Source organism: Balaenoptera physalus (genome assembly GCF_965194825.1).
Source record: "Balaenoptera physalus genome assembly, chromosome: 1".
NCBI classification, from domain to species: Eukaryota; Metazoa; Chordata; class Mammalia; order Artiodactyla; family Balaenopteridae; genus Balaenoptera; species Balaenoptera physalus.
Genome location: NC_138882.1, coordinates 102,125,926 through 102,143,697, shown reverse-complemented (window position 1 = coordinate 102,143,697; position 17,772 = coordinate 102,125,926). Strand labels below are relative to the sequence as shown.

General features: G+C 37.4%; 1 protein-coding gene across 4 annotated transcripts in view; it reads left to right on the top strand.

Moving 5' to 3' along the window:
- NTNG1 (netrin G1) overlaps positions 1 to 17,772 on the top strand; it is a 327,350-nt gene that overhangs the window by 260,937 nt on the left and 48,641 nt on the right. For 2 of the 4 annotated variants that reach the window (XM_082452305.1, XM_082452306.1), the window contains 2 exons: positions 8,070 to 8,237; positions 13,729 to 13,863. The exons of 1 other annotated variant lie outside the window; for it this stretch is intronic. In XM_082452305.1, coding sequence (XP_082308431.1) covers positions 8,070 to 8,237; positions 13,729 to 13,863 — 303 coding nt within the window. Of the gene's footprint in view, positions 1 to 201; positions 262 to 8,069; positions 8,238 to 13,728; positions 13,864 to 17,772 lie in introns of all 4 variants that reach the window. One more of the 4 variants, XM_082452308.1, reaches the window with a different exon arrangement.

The following is a 17,772-nucleotide window of genomic DNA, read 5'->3' as shown; positions in this document are numbered from 1 at the left end:
AACTTTATTACTGACAAGGTCAAACCATTTTCAGCCAAATACAAGACTTCCTTTGTGATTGAAGCAAACTCCCAGAAACAACAAATACAAATATTCTCTTCATATAGGGCCACTTTTCAAGCGGGTTGATGATAAGTAATTACAATTTGAACGTTTCACTATTGTTTCTAATGTGCTGTTCATTCTTTTAAACCTATCCAGTTGCTCCCAAATTAGCTTTGTCAACAGTTTCTTCTGTTCAAGTTGCAAACCACAAGAGAGGTAGGAATTCTTGGATTCATACAGTGATTTCATGGTGTTATGTGTTGTGAAACATTACACTGTATGAATCTGGAATATCTGTGAAGTGTACCCATCAGCTTATTGGTGAGGCATGTTGACTGATAACGATCAATGCATCAAACAGTACTGAGAATGTCATCTGTAAGAGGAAAAAAAATGATTCACTCAGAAATTTGACTGCTGCAAATTTAAAATGCTGCAATATTTGTTTTCTGAAAGATTAATGTGTGAATAAGAATTGTAACACTTTAGGTTCCTGTTTGGAACATGAATGTTAGAGTATTAACATTGTCACTCATTTGCATTGAAAATAAGGAAACTCACTTACAGTGAGTTTCAAGGATGCTTTTCATGAGAACAGAATGGTAGGTTCATGTATGGTGCCCATTTGACAAATGAAATACCTTGGAATTTCTACTTCCAAATATTGTTTGAAATGAATTTGAACAAATACCAGTGAAGAACTACACTGGGTTAAGCATTGATTATGACCCAAAAATAATAGTTACATTACTTTCTTTAAATGAAAGTGAGCAGAATCTCATCTGTGACTCATGAATGGCCCATTCCAGCTAGCATCTGTCATTCACAGACTGAAGATTTTTCAGGAAACATAAAGACTTCTGTTTTTATTTCACCATTTTCCTTTAAATGTCCTATGTGACAGGTGTGTCTTGTTTTCCACCCTTGACTGTTGGGTATATGTCATGTTTTAGGGAGTTTTTGGGTTTTTTTTTCATGAAACACCTCTTACAAAGAAATATATTTATTAACAATACCTGAATTTGGTTTGACCCACTTGGTGAAAATGACCATAATAGCTTCCCTATTCCTTATTGAAAAGAGTCAAATCATTTTCCAGATTTTAACCAACTTGAATTGTTCCTTCTGTGTCATATAGAGAAAAGGAGGAAGCTGGTCAGAAGATGGAAAAGGGAAACCGATGATATTTAAACCATGTCTTAAACTTTCCTCACAATGTACTTTTACATATCAAACATTGGCAGTGCCCTTTTGAGGGGAATCCAAGTGGATTTGAAATTTGGGGAACGAAGTTCCTTAGGAACAGAGCAGCCACAAGTTCATAGGGTGTCAAGCCTATTTGGGCATGTGTGCATATAATAAGCTAGTCGTTGATGCCACAGTAGGGATGTCCCTCCTTATCTATGATATGCAAACCTACACAGAGAAACCAAAGAGGTGAAGGAGAAAGGAAGCATTAGGGACCTTATAGAGTCCATCTTTTTTCTGTCACATCAAGCACTGGATATACAAGAGGACTCTTGACCTGAAATTTGACCCTGTATCATTGAATCTCTAGTTTCTTGGGGTCACAGCACTAATGAGATCTGAACACATTTCCACAGGCAGGAAGAAGCCACCTAATGAAGTAGATTTATCATAGAATAATCCAGATTGTTATCAAATGATGTACATGGAAGGGCTTCAAAAGCTACCTAAGGTTGCAAGACAGAGTTGGGGGTGGGTAAGAATCAGGAAAATGCTGCAGCCACTTCATTCCCATCCCTGGGGGAGGCCCCTGGAGGCTTGTGACTTTGCTAATGTAGTGAAGGGAAAATACTTTATAAGAATTCTAATTCCTTCGCCTTCTGTCTATCTAAAGTCTTTTTTTCCAAATCCTTTCTTTTTGAGTGACTACAGTAAATTTCCACCAGCTCTGACTTTGAATAAACTTTCCTCATTTGGCCCCAACATATATAAATAAACCTAGCTGTGCCACATTCAGAGTACTTTATCTTATATTCCGTAACATATGTCATATTACGGAACATTGGTGACGTAATAATGGAATTAGAGGCAACATGGAGACTAGTAAGAAAGAAGATACCAAGACATTTAACAAACACCCCCCTTCCTATTCTTAATATTCTTTTTCTTTCATTCTCTTTCTCTCCAACCTTTTGTTTTTCTATAACTCTTACCTCCCCAGGCCTTCCCCAGCCAGTCTTAGTCAGAAAGTGTCTTTAAACCTTAGAAGAGGTTTGGATCTTTCCTGATCTAGAAAGACAACTTTGAACTCTCCTTCTTCTAAAATGCTGCTCGCTTAACTAGTCAGTTCTTACGTACCATATTATCATAACTGCCTTATATGATGTCATATACATCAGATGGGGGATTTTGCTCCCCCAGGGAACTTTTGGTTGTCACAGCTTGGGAGTTGCTACTGCTTCTAGTGGGTAGAGGCCAGGAATGCTTCTGAATATCCTACAACATATGGGAAAACCACGGATTATTTGGCCTAAGATGTCAGTAGTGCTGAGGTTGAGAAACTCTGCACTGGACTCTTCAGGACTGGGCTTCATGGTCCAACATGGCTCGTTGGTCTAGGGCTATGATTCTCGGTTAGGACTGGGCCTCGTTCAAGTTGTCCCCTGGTATAAGGTGGTCCTCAATAAATATGCATTGCCAACGCATGCCATGCTTCACCATGAAAATGTGTTTTAGAGAACCCTGTTAGCTTGTTTACACAACAGTAATTAAAACTTGTCTGAAAAATAAAATATAGCCTACAGTGTGATTTGAGATTGCAAAAGTGTATAAAACCATAGCAATTTTTGGAAATCTCCTTTTTCCTACCTAAACTAATCTGCATAGACATATAGTCAATTTTCAGCTAAAATATTTAATAACTCAGTGATAGTGTGGTGTATGGCTGTTGTTTTTCTCAGCTCTTTAATATTTAGGATATAGCCAGACTCTCTTACAGAATTTGAATGGTGGAGGAATGAATTTAAACATAACTTTCCTCTGTGTCTTCCTCTGTTTCCCAAAGTAAGATGCCTCAGGATCATCACTGATTTGTTGACTCATTGATTCATTCATTAGACAACATTTTTTGAGTGCTTAGTATTTTGAGTTCTGTTTACATCTGTGGACAAAATGGACACAGTCTGCACACATGTATTTACACTCAAAGTATAGGGGAGAATTTTTTTTTTAATTTCGTTTTCAGATACTCTAGGTTCTACAAAAAAATTAAACAGGATTAGTAAATGTGGGAGGGGGGATTCATGTGTTTGGGTCAGGAGCTGTTATTTCAGATAGAGTAGTCACAGCATTTTCTTTGAGCAGGACCTAAAAACAAAGTGATGAAGCAAGTCATAGGGAAGTCTCGGGGAGGAGTAGACCAGACAGAGGTAACAGCAAATGCAAAGGCCCTGGGGAAGTGCTTGGCATGTTTGCAGAGCAAGCTGAAAGTATTGTACAGTGAGTGAGGAGGAGAGTGATAGCAATGAGCCCAGATCAATTGGGAATGAATGAATTCAAACTCTGCCTTTTATTCTGAATGAGGCAGGAAGCCATTAGGATTATGGGCAAAAGGATGTCATGACCTAATTTAAGTTTTAAAAGAGTCACTCTGACTGCTGTGTGGAGGAGACTGTCACAAGGATGGAAGCCAGGGAAGCAGTTTGAGGACAACAGCAATAATCCAAGTGCCCTTAACTAAAGATGAGATGGTGAGAGGTGGTGAGATTTAGAATGTATTTTAAACGTGTAGTCAAGAGGATCTGCTGATTGATTGGTTGGGGGCGTGGGTAGAGAGGGATGAGAAAAAGATTGGTGTCAAGAACAACTCCAGGAATTTTGACCTCAGCAATTGGAGGAATAGAGTTGTCATTTACTGAGACAGAGCCGGCTACCCATGTAAGTGGCAGGCTTGGGAAGGTAACCTATGAGCTCAGTTTTGAACATGTTAAAGTTGAGATATCTATTAAATGTCCAAATGGAGACATTAAGAAGGCAGTTGAATATATTAGTCTGGATGAAGTCTCACTAACTAACTGGGAAGTTGGTCCAGGCTGGAAATAACTATTTTGGAAAGGTCAGCATATTGATGGTTTATGTAGCCATGAGGTTGGGTAAAAAACCCTGGCTCTTAGTGAGCCTAAAGAGCCAAGAGGTCCAAGGGCTAAGCCCTGAGTCATTTGAGAAGATACAACAAAAAGCAGAAGAGAGGAAGAAGCAATGGTAGGTGGGGAAGGAGGTGAACCAAGAGAGAGTGGTGGCCCAGAAGCCTCCTGGTTCAGGAAGCGTTGCCAGAATGCCCTGAGGGCCTTATTGAAGTTTATGGTCATGAATTTAAAGTGAGACTTGTTTCAAAATAGTTGGAAAAAAACTCCAGCCACATTTAGCTGCTGGGGTGTAGGCATGGAGAAGTGGAGAGTTGGATTTAACCAGGATCAGATTTTCCCAGGAGACTGTAATTGGGGGCGGGGGGTTGAGGGTGAGGGAGATGAGAGCATATAAAAGGAAATGATTGTAAGAATGGACCATGAACTCTATATTTTGTAAAAAGGGAAAGGAGGAAATGGTAGGTCAGTGAATTAGAGGATCAAAGAATTATTGAACTATTAATATCATCCCTTCAAGATCTTAATAAGATAGTGCAGCTCTAACTCTATCATTAATGATCATTCATGGATTCTGGGCCTATGTGGAAAGAACAGTTCCTAAAGAGTGGGAAATTAACAGAAAACTGAGAAATAATACAGCAGTCTAATAATTACATCTGAAATGTCTTGCATTTATATAGTGCTCTCATGTGTTTCAAATCACTTTCAAAGATCTTTTTATCATTTTATATTCTCAAATACACCATGGTCAGAGAAGACAGTTTTATCAAAGTCTCAGAAGAGTCTTAGAAGTTTTAAAGGTATAAAGTTACTATTAGCTCATTTCTTAGGTTATAAGACATTTAAAGTATCCACTTATCTTCTGGAAGAAGTTTGTGATATTGAGTGTTTAGCTGTGTATGGTTTTGTATATAATTATTTATAGAATTTACATTATTTAACTCTCCTATCAAAATTAATAAATTGATTTTCAAACAAAACCCAGAAACAAATAGTGACTGTCACAGAAATGCATACTATTCATTAAATTCAAAGAATAGTAGGTAACAGTGTCTACAGAGATTCATGAATTGGGTCTTGATTGAACTTGGATGTCTACAGACACGTTTTTTGGTGAGTAAAGCTTTGTCAGATGAAGCCCAGCATTGGGTAGATCTTATCCACAGAGGAACCATTCAATACTTCCAATAGTATTGGCTATTGGGTAGATCTTATCCACAAAGGAACCATGTTATGAAACTTCTCCAGCCCTGTTCTCTCCCATTTCCCAATGTCATGTCTTTGCACACTCTATTCCTTTCACTGGAAATGCTCATTTCCTCCTTTTTTTTTTTTTTTTTGTTAAATAAACCTTACTGGCCCTCATGGAAGATTTAGTTTTAACTTAGTTTTTCCTAATTCTCAAGTGAAATGAATTTCTCCTTATATCACTTTGTGTCTCTGTTTGTTTTTGTTTTTGTTTTTGTTTTTAAGCACATCCTCTTTTTTTTCTAGTTATCTGAGCACATGTTTGTCTTACCCACTAAACAAGCTTCTTGACAACAAGGACTTACTTCTATGTGGTTCTGAAAAGTTCCTAGGATGAATTTATGCACATAAAAGATTCTTTTGAAAAAATCTGGATTAATTATATTAGGTACACCAAGAACCAACCTAGGATGGGGTTATGTGAAGAACAGTAACCACTTGGGGGCCTCTTCTAGAGAGGGAGAGCCTGAGGACAGGGTGTGTGTGCCCACGCCTCCGGAATTCCAGGCAGCTCTGAAGAAGTCCTTGGGAAGCAATTAGATTTGGGACATGGGTCTCCTCCCTGCAACTACTACTCTGAGGTGGCTCCAGGCCAGAAAGATTCTCCCTGTTCCAAACCCTCAACTAAGGAAGGTTGGAGAGGCCCTTTAGGTTTCCTAGGGAGTCAGAAATGCCAGCTTAAACAAGGTTGAACTCAGGGAGATAGAATGTATGGGTGTGAAATGCTTGTTTTCTAAGAGAATTTAATTTGGTGATATGTAATTCTATTATTTTTCTTGTTACTATTATTATTATTAATTTGGCATGTCTTAACTACAAAATTTTTGCAGGATTTTCTTACCCCATCGCCCATATGGCCTCCTTCTCCCAGAACTCTCCTTCTCCCGCTGGTTCCTCCAACTCCCCACCCCCACTCCCCACCCCTAGCACACATGCACACCGTGACAAAGCTAGCCTCCTGTAAAGGCAGGGGCTTGCCTTCAGGAACCTCCCATTCTTCTTGCCTTTCTTTTAAGCATCTGGGGTCTCCAAGGTGCTAACCCTATTCCTGGGTGTCTTCCACTCTTCACCATTTCCAGTGTCCTCCTCTGCTTCTATCCAAATTTGATTTCATTCTGTTGGGACCTTGACCTCAGCTCTCTACTGTAGTAACTGGCTCTCATACGAATGAATCCACACTGTTCTGATGAGTGTCAGTATGTTACTTTATTGGGTTAGCCAAAAAGTTCGTTGGGGTTTTTCTGTAACATCTTATAGAAAAACCCAAATGAACTTTTTGGCCAACCCAATAGAAAAAAAAAAAAAAAAAGATAATCACCCTTCCTTATTAATTTTGACAACACTTACTCATTTTTACTCTGGTCATCAAATGCAATACTTCCAAAATTTTAATCTAGGCCAAAAGAGTAACTCAGTACCTCACATAGTGCCTGACACATAGACCAACCGAATATATTATTTATTGAGTGAATGAATAAATGAGCTCAAATAGTGACTGTGTTTGGCTTCCTGGTGGGATAAAATAAAAGCCAGACATTAATGAGCGGGATATTTTTAGGCAAACAAGGTTTGCAGTTTCATAATTGACCTCCCTTATAAATGTGAGCTAGGCCTGCCCCCATATTTGAGGAGATGAAACAGATTCCCTACCTAGTTACTTCTCACACATTTTTTTCTGTCTGATCTAGTAGCTATTGCACCAATAGAGGCTTTGTTTTTACTTCTTTTAAAAAGGTTGAATTAGATTAATGACTTGCTTTGGTTGAGGTGCAAAAGAGAGACGATCTAGTCACTCTCCACCCTTCCCTACGTCTCCTGGTCTAGTTCTTATCACCATCACCCCTAAGCCTCAGAGCCACCTCCAACATTTGGGGGAGACAAAGGAAAAGCTATCTGAGGGTACAGTAGCTGCCTGACTCTTCTTTTGTAGCAGACTTAGCTTGAAACTTGCAAGAAAAGGAAATCTTAAGAGCACTTTTTTCATACCAATCATCTCCCTGTTTTTTGTATTCTCTCTCACACATAAGCAAACATGCAGATTTGGCCTGATGAAAGGCTTACAGAAGTCATCTTCTCCTCTTACCATTTGGAAAAAACAAAAATAAAGAGTTGTTTAGTTGTCTAGATCCCTATTAAATTTGCCGTGATTTCTTCTGTGAAACTCTGACTGAGTTACTGTCTTGACACAAATGATAGTAAGACTCTAAACAAAGGAACCATGGGTGATGGCAGACTCAGGCCTTAGATGCCGACATTCATCCTTCCTTCTTTTTTAAGATTGCAAATATGAAGAGAAAATGAGGGGAGTGATGCAAAGACAGTGAAGTTTTCAATGTGCAAAAATTAGACTTTTGCATCAATGGAAACAGAGTCTTCCCAAATTTTAAAAGGTATACACCTGCAAATGCTTCTGTTCATATTGTCTGCCAAGAATTAACACTCTCCGATCATGTTCTGAATGTCCAATCTTTCTCTCCTGCCTGAAACAGATGCTACTTCCATGCCAGTCACAACCACCTGCGCTCACCATGTGTCATGTGGAATCACATACATGTAATGCCATTCCGCCATCTTTTCTCCACTTCTCATTTTATCCAAGCATGTAGTGTGCTGTTATTCTGCGACTGTATACACTCTGTATACATTTCTGTTCTTCCTTGCAAGATTGTGAATGCTTCGGCCACTCCAATCGATGCAGTTATATCGATCTGCTAAATACAGTCATTTGCGTGAGCTGTAAACACAACACTAGAGGGCAGCACTGTGAGTTATGCAGGCTGGGCTACTTCAGAAATGCTTCTGCACAGCTGGACGATGAGAATGTGTGCATAGGTCAGTTCCATTATAATTTCAGCTATTGTTCTGTGCCTTTCACGAGATGGGGAGCTATTTAAGGTGGAGAGGCTGGTGATTTGCACCACAGCTGAGCCAGAATGAACTTTCTCAATGGAGAAAACATCCTTGTGGTAGACTTAAAGATTTCACTTGTGCTGATTGAAATCATAGTTGGGGGATGTATTTTGAATCCTTGTCTAATTGTTGCTTTAAAGATGATGAGCTGAAAAGTCATGTTTAAGAGATGAAGTAATTCTTTTTGTTTTTCTTTCTTTTTTTTTTTTTTTGCATGAAATCTTAACACCTGGTCATTTCAACCTGATCTTAAAGTCTTAAGTTGTACACTCAGCTTTCAAAATGTAAACTCATTATAAGGTTTTTAATTATAGATATGAGATTAGGATACAAACTTTTGTAAATAATTGGTAATCAACTAATATTGATTTAAAATATTCCCATTTGGAATTGAAAGCCATTAGCAATTGGTAATGTAGAAGTTTGCCTGGCTTTTCCATCCATAGTAATGAAATTCCACTTATTGAATTTTCCTATAGCCCTCAAAAGGAGAAGCAATTTTTCAAAACTATTCAAGACAATCAATTCTCTTAGCTTCCAAAGTACATGAGCCCTGGAAAACTGGGGCCACAGAATTCCCTTGAGCATTCTTTCCACCCCCTGTGATGACTGATCATGTCAACTGGAGAGAACCAGGTGCCCTTCCCATCCAAAGAAGCTTCTCCTACCTTTTGCATAGTAGAACCTATCTTTAAGAAAGGGAGCTGATGAAAAATAAGAAATAAGAAATGGAATTTCACTTCATAATGTACTTTGAAGAAGTGCATATATTCAAAATGGTGACGGGTACATATGTATCTGTTACCACACCAATAGGTAATACATAGGCAACCAATGTTAAAGGTAGATTTTTTTCACATAAAGACTAGATAGAATACACAAGCTGAAAAATGAAAGGTGATCTTTTCATCAAAAAAGAAATCAAATCAATCTGCAATTCTGGAATCATTGTTTTCTGATTGGATTGTCAAGGTCATATAGTTATTTGCCAAGTGTCATTTAAAATAGCTGGACAAGTTTTTTCAGTTAAAATGGGCCAAGTTTTTATAATACTGTTTATGTCTATAGTATGTTCTAATTTTCAAAGTGCTTCCTTATTATTTGTGAATTAGTGGAGAAATCCCTGGACTTAGAGGCTGGAGAGCTGGGTTCAAGTCCCAGTTTGCTATTTAATAGCTGTGTGCCTTAGGTAAGTCGTTGAAAACTCCTGGTCAAATTGGTGTCATATGGGATGCACAGGAAACACTTGGTAAACTGTGAACTGACTTGCAAGTATGTTTTTTGTTTGTTTGTTTGTTTTGTTTTTACTTAATCCTCATTAACAAAACCATGGTGGTAAGTACTCCACTGATAATTTCCCCTATTTTCTAGTTGAGAAAAGTAAGGCAAATTGACCCAAATCATACAGCTTTAGTAAAGAGTTAGTCTCTTGACTTCAAAGCTTTTGAACGCTTTCTCCCAACTACCCTGACACAATTAGCAAAGCTAAGCTTGTCAGACTTTTACTTATGGTATGTTTTTAGGATGACAGCAGCAATTCCACTATGAGCTTGTGAACAGAAGTTCAATTGCCTTTATAACATTTGGGTTACAAAGATTTGAGAATATTAATAAAAACCAAAAGGCACATAGCTGTCTGAATTCTGAATGCAGTTACATTTTGCTGAATGTCATTTGTAAAAATATATAAATGTCATACTATAAATATGTTAACAAGGGAAAAGGTACAATAAATAGGAACACTAGGAATACAGGAATAAAACCTAATCAGTTTTTTCAAAGTACAAAACATTACAATAAGATGTAAATGTTTTGCAATATCAATTTCATATTATTTTCAATAAATCAAAGAAAAAGACCTTAAAAGAAAAGATTTTATTCCATAAAATTTCTCATAGCAGGTAACTTAACAATATCCCAATATATTTTACTCAAAGTATTCTATTCTAATGAAGTCCTCCCCTTTTCCTGTTCTAAAGTAATCTATAAACTACAAAATCCACACTTCCTGTCTAATTCTAAGAGGCATAGTTCTGTTATAAATCCATATTTGATTATGCACAGACAAGAAGTTGCCATTCAGCTTTTGTCTTTTAAATCATGTAAAATACAGATGAATGGAAAGCTTAATATACATTCTTGTATTTATTTCTACTTAAAAAAAATCAAACGCAGTTCTTTTCTCCCTTTCTAGAAACTTTGTTAATTAAAGTTATAAATCTTGGAGAGGATTTTATATTACTGAGGTAAACATACCCCTATTCAGTATTTTGTACTCTTCAAACCAAGTGGATATAGATAAACACAAAGATGAGTATTTTTAGATACCATTAAAATTAGCTACAGTATACCTCCACATACCAAAATTCCTTAAATTGTTTCTCTTTCCTAAGGGGTAAAATTGTTTTTAAAGAATGAACTGAAAAATTTGGCTAGCTGGTATATGCTATGTACAGTCTATCTTTTGTCTTTAGTTTCTATAAGCGTACAAAAGTTTCCTAAAAGAGTTATAGCTTCCACTTTTCCCACTTGAGGGACCAAGGGCAGAGCTGTCAGGCTGCCTGGGCATGAGACAGAAGCTGAGGTTTGCTCTCTGAAGGCCATTGGAAGCCTGTGGCTCCATTACCAGGGTTTGCCCTATGGGGCAGCACGAACCTATTCGCTATTTTTTACATTTAAGTTCCCCAAAGGGCTTGCAGCAGGGCTGAGAATTAAATTTGAGAGGATATACCACAAGTAGCTAAGAGTTAATTTTAATGCCATTTTGTATAGAAAGCACTAATGAAAATGAATGGATATTTACCCAATTCACTTTCACAGAATTAGGCACTAATCTCTGAAAATTTGAGCTTCATTTAAGCTGTCTCTAAACTTAAGGGGGGAAAAGGCACTTTGCCATTTCTTTAACAATTGGCAATGAAATCCACCACCCTGGCTATGAGGGAACAGCACATATCTTTGACACAATGTTGACTGTGTTGAAATAGATGTCTTAAACTATTTGCATCATTTTATATTATGGCAAATATAAAATGCACGCTATTCCGTGTTGTCACAGTGATCGCTGCTTTGTGATTCCTGGTAAATTTCCCCATTTTCATACAAATTCCAAGCCAGCCATGTTTCCAAAGATGCATGTGATTAGCCTGTATGATGCAGCAATTTCATGAAGATGACACCCTTGCATGCTTCCATTTCATATAAACTCGAACATTAAGCAGGAAGCTAGAGGATATGTGACCTTGGGTAATCACTGCTAATAATCCCTGATAACAAGCTTGACATCTGAATGAAATGCAGGGCTCAGCAGTTGCTACTAAACATATCTCCAATTATGATGTATTATTGTTTTCATTCCCCTGGAAACCCAAGATCAGGTAATCAGAGGTACCTTCTGTAAAACAAAGCAAACATAAGACACTTCTAATACTTATAAATCAATTGTAGTATAACTTTTTAATCAGACTTCCAAAAGTATTTCATGTTGTTTTTTGGTCTAACAGTCCTGCATATTCTTCCTAGTTTCATGGAATAAAATATAATTCTCCAAGGCCATCCTCATCACCCCAACATCTACCATTGACCATCGTTCCAGAAATGATATTTTTTAAACTAAATTATTTGTATGTAATGTGGATTGTAGACCCCACCTCTCCTTGTCACTTATTTTCCTGACTAACATTACACTTACCGCCTTTTGTATGACAGCCACTGAGATGTACCGTGGTTTAGATGTTCCACATTTCTAAAAATTTTGTTTACTTTTTTTTTACATCTAAAACCTTATATTAATCAGTTGTTACGGGCTAATTGACTAACACAGTATGTGAATTCGTATTGGCCAGATGTAACTCTACTCCCCGGCTTATGAAATGTTGGTGATTCATTGTCAACTTATACACTTTAAATAGTAAGAAACATATTATAGTAGTCTTGCTATAGGTATATACTTATAGTGTGTGTGTGTGTATGTGTGTATTTTTAAAGCCACAACAAAATTGCTATTTAAAAATGTTTTAAACAACTGCTGTATATACACACATTAAAATAGAAAATGCCAATTTAAAATAAAACTCCAGTTATTAAGTGCAAATCAGTCCAGACAAGGAGAGAGCATTTTAGACTTTATTTGGTTTTATTTTTACCTATGTATGTTACTCTTAGTCATACAAATGTTTGTATCTTAAGAATGCTGAGCTTCAAAACTGACTTACTCAACATGAAATAAATAATGATTCTAAGGTACTTCAAATTCTTTGAAGAAATTATCTGATTAGTCCCTATGACAAAAACAGAACCAAACCTCTTGATTTAACAGTAAACCCTGAATCTCCATTGCCAATCTAAGATGCTAAACTTAAAGTTATTAAACTAAAATTCTCAGGGTTTCTCACAGTTGGTTGCTTGGTTAGTTGCTGGTGTGATTTTGGTTTTTTGACATGAAAACCTCTTAATGGGACCATTTTAAAATAAAGGAAATCAAGAGACAGAGGGGCATAATAACTTGCCCAGTATTATACAGTGGGATTACAAAGAAAGTAACTTTGGCCTACAAATTCCAAACGCTGGAAACTAGCTGCTGTTACCTTTCAAGCTAATGGAAGCCTAAGGAATTCTTATTTCTGATTCAGGCTTTAAGAAAAACAGAGCTTCAGAAGTAAAAATATCCTGCATAATAATGTGTCAGGAATCAAGAAATTATTCTATTTACTTTGTATTACACAAAGTTATATTGTTCTGTCCATAGACATTATAATGATACAAGTCTCAAATTATGCCTATGTTGAAATTTATTTAGGATTACAAAATTCATCTTCCTTTCATGATTGTTAATCTAGGTTGCATAAAAGCTATACTAACTTAACATGTGTAGCAGATAGAATATCTAAAGGCTCATCACAACATAGTATAAATATATATATAAAGCACCATCCCAAATCATAAAGTAAAACTGACTTTGAATGAACAAAGTGCGTTCATATTCCACTTTAACAACGTTCAGCAGTTCTCAAATTTTGAGTGTAGCCGATAAGCTCATTTGAATAATTTAAAACAGATTTTACACTGATGGCATATTGATTTATCCTTGATATGTAAACTTCTCATTGCGTTCATTAAACCGTCTAAAAATGCCCTAACAAATGGAAACTCCATTACGATCTGTTACCAGCGAAGAGCATGATGTCTTATTTCCTTAGAGGTTTTCAGATGATTTCCTCCCATAACAGAAAAATGATATCATGGAAGGCTGAGCAAATAAATAAATGGACCTGAAATAGCCATATTTGCCAAAGCATTTCATTAGTGGACGCCTTTCTTTAAGTGATGCATTTAAGTAAGCAGCACTCCTGTGTTGATACCTTATGAGCCATGCGGACTTGTCTCCAGCCTGTGTGTTGTCTTGTTTCTACAGAGTGTTATTGTAACCCTTTGGGCTCAGTCCATGATCGTTGTAATGGCTCAGGATTTTGTGAGTGTAAGACTGGAACAACAGGGCCTAAGTGTGACGAGTGTCTGCCGGGAAATTCCTGGCACTACGGCTGTCAACGTAAGTAACCCTGGGAGCTGTCCTCTGCCTGCTGCAGCGTGGCGGATTCTGCTTGTCTAGGCCGGTGCGTGCAGCTTCTCAGAGCAGAAAAAGGCCCAAACCGCTGACAAGCTTTAAAAACTACATAATGCCTCAGCCTACGGATAGGAGAGAGAGCAGTCCATCAGCTGTCCAGCTGGCTCCTTTGAAGCCCCTCTTCGTCCCCTCTGATGGCTGGAGAAACTTATACTGAAATACTGTACGCAGATCCATGTACCTGGCCGGACCATAAATTAAGTGGCACAATAGGGACCCAGCTTAGAAATCTTACTGCAAAATGAAGGGTGATGTGTATGCGGTTAATATATTTCTTGAACTACCCTGGAGCTCCAGAGTTCATAAATTAAATGATATCTACATAACTTATTACCACCCTTGTATCATACCCATCACTGGATCTGAACCAAAAACCTAAAGGTAATAAATCTAAGGGATATTTAAATGCCAGGATAAAATAAATGATGAAAATCAATATTGATTTTAAGCCTCTGAGGTTAGGCACCAGGCAGTGAGCCTTAGACAGATGCCATTTGGTTCAGCTTCATTTCTCTGAGGATTATCAGGCGTTCTTAAAAGCTTGTCAAGGCAGGTGGCATGTTGGTGTATTCAGGGAACAGAAATTTTAAAATCTGAGCAGAAGCTTCCTCCTGTCATTCATAACCCTTTTTGCATTTTAATTCTGCATTAATTTTCCTCTATCTGTACACAGTCAGCTTACTAATATCAAAGAGCCACCAGGCAAAGCCTCTGGAGAGCGCAGTCCAATACAAAGTCATGCAAGCCACGCATGTAACTTTAACTGTATTGTTATCCACATTAAAAAAAGTAAAAATAAATAGAAGTGGATTTTAACAACTTGTTTTATCCAAAAAAAAAAAAAACTGAAATATTATCATTTCAACATAGAATTAATGTTAAAGTTGTTAAGGATATATTTTACATTTTTCATAGTCCTTGAAATCAGATGTTTAATGCTTACAGAACTCTCAATTAGAACTAGCCATATCGCAAGGCTTAATAGACACATAAGTCTACCATATTGGACAGCACAGCTCTAGAGGTTTTTTGCTCACTTTTCACTTGAAAAATTGTCAGCATGCACAAACTGTCTAAAGCAGGTTTCTACCAGGGATGTACAGAATATTTTATCTGCTACTTATGGAATGTATAGTTATCTGGAGGCTACATTTCTACATATTATAAAGCCAAAGTGAAATTTACTGCCATACTAATGCCATGGGCAGCAGTGAACTATGGTGATAATTGAGAGATTTGGCATTGAACAGGCCAAGGTTAGGATGGGATCTAGAAGCTGGAGGGTGAACATCTCCAGCCATGCTGGAGAATCATTAAAAGCATCAAATAGTGAGAAGTCAGGCAGCACTTCTGCACATAAGCTCTGGATAAGGCCATGGTTTTAACGTTGTACACACTGTAGGTTCCCAGAAAGCACCTTAAGGGTCTGAATGAGTTTGGGATCCCAAAAACAATGTGAGGAGCCAGGACTCAGCGGATAAGTCATCAGTCCTGGAACATCTAGATGTAGAGGCCCAAAGAAGGCTGACAGTCAGGAGGAGAGAAGGAGAGACAAAGGAGGGGCCGAAACCAGCACCAAGAGTCAAAGCATAAGGAATGAGGAGACTTTATAATGAAGACACACCTTCTCAAAGGAAAAGTCTCATGTAGTTTACCTGATGCAACAGGACCTAATGAATGGGTTCCTGAAGTATAATCAGGGAAAGACATTGGAAAGGAAAATTAATCTAGCCTTAGAGGAAATGTATGCCCAAAAAAGGGCCTAACTTGATTTTTCTGTGTTAATTTCCTGAAGTATTATAAAAAATGTAATGTCCTCAAATTTTTCCTTCTGGCATTGGAAGACTGGATTTAAGCATGACCCTACCACATAAAGGCTGTATGGTGTACAAAACCCTCCATGCCTCAGCTCCAGCACCCTACATCCTTGGTATGTAGATCAGTGAGATTATAGGAGTAAATGCTTAATCCTCTTGAGTATTTCTTTTTTATTTTTTTTTTGAATTTTTGAATTTTATTTTATTTATTTTTTTATACAGCAGGTTCATATTAGTCATCTATTTTATACACATCAGTGTATACATGTCAATCCCAATCTCCCAATTCATCACAGCACCACCCCCACCCCCCGCCACTTTCCCCCCTTGGTGTCCATACGTTTCTTCTCTACATCTGTGTCTCTATTTCTGCCCTGCTAACCGGTTCATCTGTACCATTTTTCTAGGTTCCACATACATGCATCAATATACGATATTTGTTTTTCTCTTTCTGACTTACTTCACTCAGTATGACAGTCTCTAGGTCCATCCACGTCTCTACAAATGACCGAATTTCGTTCCTTTTTATGGCTGAGTAATATTCCATTGTATATATGTACCACATCTTCTTTATCCATTCATCTGTCAATGGGCATTTAGGTTGCCTCCATGACCTGGCTATTGTAAATAGTGCTGCAATGAACATTGGGGTGCATGTGTCTTTTTGAATTATGGTTTTCTCTGTGTATATGCCCAGTAGTGGGATTGCTGGTCATATGGTAATTCTATTTTTAGTTTTTTAATGAACCTCCATACTGTTCTCCACAGTGGCTGTATCAATTTACATTCCCACCAACAGTGAAAGAGGGTTCCCTTTTCTCCACACCCTCTCCAGCATTTGTTGTTTGTAGATTTTCTGATGATGCCCATTCTAACTGGTGTGAGGTGATACCTCATTGTAGTTTTGATTTGCATTTCTCTAATAATCAGTGATGCTGAGCAGCCTTTCATGTGCTTCTTGGCCATCTGTATGTCTTCTTTGGAGACATGTCTATTTAGGTCTTCTGCCCATTTTTGGATTGGGTTTTTTGTTTTTTTAATATTGACCAGCATGAGCTGTTTATATATTTTGGAGATTAATTCTTTGTCCATTGATTTGTTTGCAAATATTTTCTCCCATTCTTAAGGTTGTCTTTTCCTCTTGTTTATGGTTTCCTTTGCTGTGCAAAAGCTTTGAAGTTTCATTAGGTCCCATTTGTTTATTTTTGTTTTTATTTCCATTACTCTAGGAGGTGGATCAGAAAAGATCTTGCTGTGATTTATGTCAAAGAGTGTTCTTCCTATGTTTTCCACTAAGAGTTTTATAGTGTCTGGTCTTACATTTAGATCTCTAATCCATTTTGAGTTTATTTTTGTGTATGGTGTTAGGGAGTGTTTTAATTTCATTCTTTTACATGTAGCTGTCCAGTTTTCCCAGCACGACTTATTGAAGAGACTGTCTTTTCTCCATTGTATATCCTTGCCTCCTTTGTCATAGATTAGTTGACCATAGGTGTGTGGGTTTATCTCTGGGCTTTCTATCCTGTTCCATTGATCTATATTTCCATTTTTGTGCCAGTACCATATTGTCTTGATTACTGTAGCTTTGTAGTATAGTCTGAAGTCAGTGAGTCTGATTACTCCAGCTCTGCTTTTTTCCCTCAAGACTGCTTTGGCTATTCGGGGTCTTTTCTGTCTCCATACAAATTTTAAGATTTTTTGTTCTAGTTCTGTAAAAAATGCCATTGATAATTTGATAGGGATTGCATTGAATCTGTAGATTGCTTTGGGTAGTATAGTCATTTTCACAATATTGATTCTTCCAATCCAAGAACATGGTATATCTCTCCATCTGTTGGTATCATCTTTTATTTCTTTCATCAGTGTCTTATACTTCTCAGCATACAGGTCTTTTGTCTCCCTAGGTAGGTTTATTCCTAGATATTTCATTCTTTGTGTTGCAATGGTAAATGGGAGTGTTTCCTTAATTTCTCTTTCAGATTTTTCATCATTAGTGTATAGGAATGCAAGAGATATC